Below are 9,048 nucleotides of genomic sequence, written 5' to 3'. Positions count from 1 at the left end.
TCATTTACATTCACCACCATCGATTGCTGTATCCACACCAACCAACCACACTCCCTGTGATGAATATCTGCACCCACAATAAAGAAAAAAAAAAAAAAAATTATAAAAGAGACAAGGCCTTCAAGACTTGTATGATACCCACTTAACCCAATGCAGAAATTCTGAAATAGTTTGAATGATGTGTCAAAGCTTGCAGATTGGTCCAAATACGCCACACATCATCTGCATAGATTTTATTATTTTAAAAGCAAAAACAAAAAAGGCAAAAGGCAGATGACTGATCTATGGCTACGCATAAACCAAATGTGCTGGCCGGGCCTTGAGGAAAAAAGAAAAAGCCAAGTAGAGCAGATAATTTTAAGAAATCAGTCACCAGAACATGGTGTACTGTTTCTCACGGAAAAATCTGTCATCTCTCAGTCTGGACTGCTGCACAGCAGCAATGTCCACATTCACCCTGTGGAACAACATTTTATGGGGTCCATGCATCAGTCTGTTGAAGATCATCAGAGAAACCATGACATAGACAACTCACTGCATCATACATGATTTGGGATGCAATCCAAAGAGCAAAGGCAGAGAAAAAGAACCTTGACGTGGTATGGCTTGATCTGGCAAATGCGTATGGGTCAGTTCCTCATGAGATGATCCAACTGGCTCTCGAGATACACAATGTACCAACGAACACCAGGGAAATGCTGAAGAAGTACTTCCATGGCTTCTCAGTGCGGTTCACCACCAAGGAATACACGACAGATTGGATCAATCTGGAAGTGAGCATAGCCATGGGCTGTGCAATTTCTCCAATCCTGTTAGTGCTGGCAATGGAGGTGATCTTGAAGACTTCAATGAAGGGAACGGATCGAGCCGACCTCGGTAACGGACACCAGGTACCTCCTTTGAAAGCCTTCATGGATGACACAACAGTCCTTTCAACAAATGAGGATGACACCCGTGAAATATTGAAGCGGCTGAACGAGCTAGCAGCCTCAGCCAGGATGAACTCCAAACCAAAGAAATCACGGAGCCTCTCTCTGCGTAAAGGAAAGGTAGCTGAAACGGTAACACTCACTGTAGCCAACCAAGCCATTCCAACGGTGTCAGATGAACCAGTCAAGAACATTGGAAGATCGTATGATGAATCCCTGAAAAACACAAAAAGAGGAAAGGAAACCAAGCAGACAGCAAAAGAAGGCCTGCATATCATAGACCAGTGTGGCCTTCCTGGCAAATTTAAAGTGTGGTGCCTACAGTCCATGTTGATACCAAAGCTCCTGTGGCCTCTCCTGATATATGATATCAGCTGTCGCACAGTCGAGTCGATTGAGGCAAAGATCAACAAGTACACACGCAAATGGCTCTTCTGAAGGCAACTGCCCATGGTATTACAGGCAAGGTTCTGGGGTGGATAGACGCTTTCCTGAGGAACAGGCGCCAACGAGTAGTCGTCAACGGCTCATACTCCAGGGAGGCAAACGTCTCAAGTGGCATTCCTCAGGGGAGCGTGCTTGGTCCCCTCCTCTTCGTCATCTTCATCAACGACCTACCACAAGGCATCAGTTCATCCGTAAAAATGTTTGCGGATGACACAAAAGTGTACACAAGAAGTGACGAGGAGGGTGCCACAGAGCTCCTGCAAGATGACCTGGGCAAACTGGAAGACTGGTCACAAAAATGGCTGCTGAAGTTCCACCCACAAAAATGCAGTGTACTCAAGCTGGGTAACAGAAAGTCAGAGGCGAAGTACCACATGACAAGAAAGAGCGGGGATGGAAAGGATTGCACTGTTGTATTGACAGAAAGCGAAACAGAAAAAGATCTTGGGGTCGTCATTGACAACAAGCTCAAATTTAAGCAGCATATCGCTCAGTGCACATCCAAAGCAAACCGAACATTAGGAGTGATACGGAGATCCTTCGACCACCTGACAGAGGAGACATTTGTCATGCTTTTCAGAAGCATGGTGCGACCAATCCTGGAGTATGGACATGCAGTCTGGCAGCCTTACCAGAAAACCCTCAGCGCCGAACTGGAAGACGTTCAGAGAAGGGCAACACGATTGCTGGCGTCAATGAAGGACAAACCGTACCCAGAAAGACTGAGGGCCCTTCATCTACCATCACTGGAACACAGGCGTCTCAGAGGGGACATGATTGAGGTCTACAAATACCTGCACGCCTTCTACAATGTAGACAATCCCAAATTCGAGCTTGCCGACAATAGCAGAAGAGACCTCCGAGGCAACCCCTTCAAGCTGACGAAATCCAGATTTCGCCTGGATATCAGAGGCAACTTCTTCTCAAACAGGGTAGTTGCCGGATGGAACAGCTTGCCAGACAGTGTTGTCACCGCCCCTTCCCTGAACTCCTTCAAGACAAGGCTAGACAAATATTGGGAGAACCATCCAGCTATGTTCTCCCCTTCCTGTCTAGAGTAATGGACTCACAAACCAGTGACCAAACCACAAATGCGTGAAGTCGTAGGAACAACGAACAGGCAAATAAGCCTCAATCGTTGATCAAGTCAAGTCAAGTCAAGTGTCCCACCTGGTCTTACTGACGTTGCACTCTACTGTCGCCAAGCAAAGCTGAGGCTACCCATTAAGTCCCCTATCGAAAAATACAAGTTAGGGAAGGCAAGACTTCTCAGCGTGCTCGAAGACTCATGTGACAGTATTGTGAGATCCAACCAACCGATTTGTATGTATTTGCATTTGTACTTCTTTTTTATCACAACAGATTTCTCTGTGTGAAATTCGGGCTGCTCTCCCCAGGGAGAGCGTGTCGCTACACTACAGCGCCACCCATTTTTTGTGTGTGTTTTTTTCTTGCGTTCAGTTTTATTTGTTTTTCCTTTTGCAGTGGATTTTTCTACATAATTTGCCAGGAACAACCCTTTTGTTGCAGTAGGTTCTTTTACGTGCGCTAAGTGCATGCTGCACACGGGACCTCGGTTTATCGTCTCATCCGAATGATTAGCGTCCATACCACCACTCAAGGTCTCGTGGAGGGGGAGAAAATATCGGCGGCTGAGCCGTGATTCGAACCAGCGCGCTCAGAATCTCTCGCTTCCTAGGCAGACGCGTTACCTCTAGGCCATCACTCCACCAACCCAAGCTGAAGACTGATAGAAAATGGAAAGTCAGGAGGCAGTCAGTGCAGCGAAAGAAAGCCATAAGGCGAAGGGAATAATAGGACACACCCAAACCAACAGACAGGGCCTGGGATCGACAAAGATGGAATGGTTGTCCAAGGCAAGGGGGAAAGCAAAAAGAGACATGATCATACAGGAAATCAAGCAGGAAGAGGATGATAAAAGAGTCCAAAAGGCAGTCCAGCAAGGCCAGCAGGGGCAGCGGACAACATGGGAAAATGCATTCCAAAGGAGCCTCGATCAGCTGGACTCGGAGCGACATGTCACGTGGAACATGGCCCCTTTGAGGATCAGCTTCAGTTTCAGTAGCTCAAGGAGGCGTCACTGCGTTCGGACAAATCCATATACGCTACATCACATCTGCCAAGCAGATGCCTGACCAGCAGCGTAACCCAACGCGCTTAGTCAGGCCTCAGTTTAGAAAAAAAAACAACTGAATAAATAATAGATAAATGCATTAAACTACTACCACTACTAATAATATGTATGAGGCGCAAAAACTTGATGAAGTCAACTACTAGTATAAGCGTACATAAATAAGTAAATAGCTGTGTACGACCTCCTTCCCTCGAATACTTGGTGAAATGGGGGAAAGCAGATGACCGTGCGTGCCCAATCTGCCATGGCAAACAAACAGCGGAACATGTCCTCAGCTCATGCAAAGTGGCGTTGAGCCAAGGACTGTACACATGGAGTTACAACCAAGTGCTAAAAGAAATTGCACACGTTGTGAGCACTGTCTAAGGAGCGAGCACTGTCTAAGGAGCACCAACTCCACCAGAAGTTCCAGTAGAGTTCCGCTCGGCAGAAGGCAATACAGTCTGGCCAGGAACAGCATCCAAAGTTTCCAAAGATGGAAACGTGGGCTGTTTGATGGTGCCGAAGATTGGGAAGCACAGCTGATCTACCAGAGGGGAAGAAATTAACACCCAGAAATCATCAGCAAGAGCAGCATGAGACCTGACATAGTACTCCACTCCAAGGCAACGAAACAAACGATTCTGATTGAGCTCACTGTGCTATACGAAAGCAGAATGGAGAAAGCCCACATCTACAAGACCGAGAAGTATGCTAGTCTAGCCAGCAGCCTGAGAGAATCTGGCTTCCAAACAAAAGTCCTCGCCATAGAGATTTGTGGGCGCATCTGCCTACAGCCTCATGAAACAGCTGTCGATTTCTGGCAGAGAGAGGACATGGGCTCTCAAGGCAATGGCAGAAGCAGCAGAAAAGGGGGGCTTCTTCTCTGAAAACCTTGTTGTACTGCCCAGCTCTCCCTAGAGTTTCTTATCATTGTTCTCCATGTTGTAATCACCGTGGGTGATCATTCCGTGACGTCACTCCTCCGGCTTTCCACCCCGTCTGTAACCGTGTGTGTGTGTGTGAGCCGTGTTCAAGTTTGCATAATCATGGGTTGAAAGAATGGAACTCACGCCGGCACACAAACACACGTCACACACACACACACATTCAGAAGATGAACTCAGCACATGATATGTTTATTTCGATATGTCAGTTGCTTGAGAGAGAGAGAGTGAGAGAACATGTATTCATCAAGTGAACCTTGTTGGTTCGATATGAGCAGGGCCATTGCATTGTTGTCAGAACACGCGCGCGCGCATTTGCATGGGGGAGAGAAAGAGAGAGAAAAAAATCAAAAACAAAAAAAAACCCATTAGTTAATTCAGCACGTCAATCTTGTTAGTTTGATTTTAGTACCGGCCATAGCACTGTTGTCAGTACACACACACAAGACACACACCCACACACTATAATTATAATTTATGGGGACTGTAATCTTTAGTTTGAAGATAGGTAGGCTATAGACTTAAGTATGATGAGTGTCCTCGGGAAAGGCAATTTACTCGGCCGATTTTCCTCTCTCCACTCAGGTATGAATGAGTACTTGTGATGTCCGTAGAGGAAGCTTTAAACAATGGAAGGAGAGGACTGGGCTCCGCTTTCCAATGTCGCCGAGCTCCGACACAATGGATATACTGATGCCACTGGCACGACGGCTGCGTGAAAAGCTATAGAAATGAAATTTAACCTTTAATTTTCAGGACTTATCATGCACATCAGCCGGGTCTGAGGCAAGGTTGCAGACGCCTGCAGTGTTGGAAAAATTGACGCACATGTAAAATCAAATGCTCTTTACTGTATGGTTCCAGTCTTCCATTCAAACCCCAACAGATAGGTAGAAGCTGCCGTGAAGATAACCACAGTTGGGACTTCTTTGGCTTTGTGGGGATTATTGTTCCAGAGTCGTATTACGGATATGAAAAACCACATGTTATTGATGTACACGTGTATGGTTTTATTGCTCAGATGACGTGAGCACGTAAATGGTACACAACTGGTGCCGTGTTTGACCCGAGGCATGTTTCTCTGCATGCGGTTTCCCTTTGGACTTTGGCTGTCGTCTGCTTTCAAAGGGAGATCACTAAAAACGAACTCTTCAAGTAGAAAAATCAGTGTGCCACACGTGTGAACACACCAAACAGAAGAAAAACAAACTGGTTCAGCAGTTTCTGAAAATGGACGAAGAAAACAATGAGCCGATAGCACAGGCTCTTCTTACACTCCATAATGTGTTCGGACACAGTGCCTTCAAGTCGGACTTGCAGAGACAGGCTGTGGAAGCGATTGTATCAGGTTTGTTACGTGGCCAGTCATTCAGTCATTATCACTGCCTTCTGACGCTTTCTCTCTCTTGTTACATCACATGTAGCATGCTGCACGGGTTTAAGTTAGATTTGACATGAAGACTTGATAGGCCACAAGTTTATGTTTCTAGCTGAATCTCACCCAGCCTGTCTGTGGTAAGAATCACCCGTTTCCATTTGAATTTTATTTTTTAATAGGTCCACATTCACGTTCTCTGTCTCCGCGATCTGACTTTTTCAAGTTTTTGTCTCACTCTTGTCACTCTCAGCCTAGGCCTATCTCTGTCTCGATCTTGCTCACACACACACACACACACACACACACCACACACACACACACACACACACACACACACACACCGGCAGAATGCAGTCCAGACTTATGAAAGTTAGCAAGATTCACAGTGCTCCAGAATATGCACCATGGCCAAGTCCAGGTGAAACACAACAAACTGCAGCCAGCTACGTGGTGCCGACATGTCGAGCAGCTTGGGCTAATCCAGAGCAGGATAGACTACTGGTGCTTCTCCATCTTCCTAATCACCATCAGTGACTGGAACACCCTCAACATGGATGAAACAGCTTCCATCAGCACCACTCTTGCCAGCATCCTGTTGTCAGGCATGAAAAGTAGAGATTAACTGCCAGATTCCCCTCTTCCCCCCTCCCACCCCTTCCAGTCCCTCAGTCCATCCATTCCTATCCATCCCCACTTCCCCACCCATGCCTACCCAGGCAAAAGCCCTTTTTTTTTTTGCTGTTGGAATTGTGATATGTAGGCCTGACAGAGCGTTAGGCTATGTGAGTCCATTCTAGGATTCCCATGCCAACACCTGAGATACATTTCCTATTTGTAAACATGCTCGCATGGTAGTGGCGAGAGAGCGAGTGACAAGGGCGAAATTCATGTGCAAAGAAATGGATGTGAAACAGAAAGTAGATTTTATCTTTACCTCATGCAAAGTTGATCTGAAGGCTACCTAGCCTTGACTTGCCACTCTTGCCGCAAGGTGGAAAAAAGAAACACACCTTCCATGCTTGTATCATGAGAACCTCACATAAAAAGCATGTAACTAAAGACACACCTCAGCATTGACTTTTAAAAAGGTCCAGAGACATGCTGTAAAATGGGTTGTCCAGTAAATGTTATTGGTGGTTAAGTACACTGAAAACTTTCTTGCTGTTTTATCTCGCTTTAAAAAGAGGATTTTCATTCACTCCAGTTGATCTCTTTTGTTTTGTTTTTTTAGTCATTCAATTAATGTGCACATACTTCTGCCAAGTTGTAGTGTATACTAGTTTTTCTTCTCCATTACTTTCATTGTCACTGAAATATCAGTTTGAACATGCAGTTGTATGAATTCACATTACATTTTCAGGGAGGCAGGATGTGTATGTTTCCATGCCAACGGGTGCCGGGAAGTCCCTGTGCTACCAGCTGCCAGCAGTCATGCACCGGGGAATCACAGTGGTTGTGTCCCCTCTCATCGCTCTCATGCACGATCAGCTGGAGCACCTGTCGGAGATTGGCATCAAGGCAGACACCATCAACTCCAAGATGTCTGCGGAGGAGCGGAGGAGAGTGGTGGGGGACCTGCACTCCGCCTCTCCCCAGACCAAACTGCTGTACATCACTCCGGAACAGGCAGCCACAGACTTCTTCAAGGGTCTGACGGAGTCCCTGGTGGAGAGGAGGCTGCTGGGGTACTTTGTGGTGGATGAGGCACACTGCGTGTCCCAGTGGGGGCATGATTTCCGTCCTGACTACCTCAAGTTGGGCTGGCTGCGGCTGAAGATGCCAAACATTCCCTGCATTGCCTTGACTGCCACTGCCACAGCACAGGTAAAGATAAGAACAAAAAACCTTCTAATGTCTGAAGTTGAGTAAATTTGTATGGTATATTATGTAATCTAAATCTCTGTAAACGTTTGTGGTTATCTGTCAGTCAGCTTTTCTGTTTGTGTGTGTGTGTACATATGACCAATGATATGTGTATGTGTGTCTGTCTGTCTGTATAAGATAAGATAATTTAAGGTAAAATAGAATAACTTTATTATCTCCAACTGGAGAAATTTGGTCAGGTGCATTATCACAACATAGACAAGTAAACAACATGGGGACCATAACTGTAAAAGTCAACAACAGCTTTTACGAATATTACGAAGATACAAATGTAAAAAAAAATATCACATACACCGTTTCATACATACATCTACACACTGCAGGTAATAACTAGTATTCTTAATGTAAAAACAGAAAGAATTAAGAAACATTATTTGAATATAATTATAAACATAGCCCACTATACTGCACATTGATTATAATAGACAGATAAGATAAAAATAAAGATAAATTGCGGAAAACCGCAACCAGATAATCAGCACACACCCGCACCCACCCACCCCCCACCCACCCCACATATGCAGATTACTTGATTAAAGAGTAATAAACATATGTTCTCAAATAAAAGCATTTCACATATTCGCTTTTAAAAACATTGCAGTTAATTATTACATCGTAATTATCAACAGAAATATATTTAGAATATGGACGTTAGCATTAGACATATTCCATTGTACATTCATCCTGCATATTGCACATTATTCATCCTACATATTGCACATTCATTATAACCAATTGTCACGTTTTTAAGCTCAGTAAACACACACACACACACACACACACACACACACACACACACACACACACACACCACAACTAGAACAAGATACAACCTATCATGCACGGACTTTCACACGTCTCACATGAGACACACACACACACAGTTCTCAAGAATTTGAAAGGTGGATTGAACGTGGAATAAAAGTCTTCAGGGCTCTGGATTTCAACTTAAAAGTTCTGTAGTTCTGAAATTATAAAATGCTTAGACGTTATATTCACTTAGTTACGTACTTTATGCACGATGTGTTATAACTTGCTGAGCAGTGAATTCCCTTACAGACTCTTATTCACACTCTTTCCATTGCTCCTTTTTTTCTCTCTCCTTCCCTCCATGTTATAGTGTATAGAGAATGTTTTTGCACACAATTAGGGTAATCTCTTAAGAACACCTGATCAGTGCATCATATTTATGTGTGTGTATTTGTTCCTTTTAAAAAAATTTCATAAAAGATAATAACAGCAGATGTGGTGTAGCATGTATGGATCACTCCACACGCTTTGATACCTTGAAACTGAAAACTGAAACTCCTTTCCTCCATTTCTCTCTGT

At 44.7% G+C, this 9,048-nt stretch overlaps 1 protein-coding gene across 1 annotated transcript in view; it reads left to right on the top strand.

The window, feature by feature from the left end:
* Positions 1-5,653: 5,653 nt before the first annotated feature.
* Positions 5,654-9,048, top strand: part of LOC143298700 (ATP-dependent DNA helicase Q5-like) — a 29,775-nt gene continuing 26,380 nt past the window's right edge. The window contains exons 1-2 of the mRNA XM_076611596.1: positions 5,654-5,805; positions 7,196-7,659. Coding sequence (XP_076467711.1) covers positions 5,688-5,805; positions 7,196-7,659 — 582 coding nt within the window. The 5' untranslated portion in view covers positions 5,654-5,687. The remainder of the gene's footprint in view (positions 5,806-7,195; positions 7,660-9,048) is intronic.

This window comes from Babylonia areolata, chromosome 24 (assembly GCF_041734735.1).
Source record: "Babylonia areolata isolate BAREFJ2019XMU chromosome 24, ASM4173473v1, whole genome shotgun sequence".
In the NCBI taxonomy this organism is placed as follows: Eukaryota; Metazoa; Mollusca; class Gastropoda; order Neogastropoda; family Buccinidae; genus Babylonia; species Babylonia areolata.
This window is presented reverse-complemented; position numbering and strand designations above follow the sequence as displayed.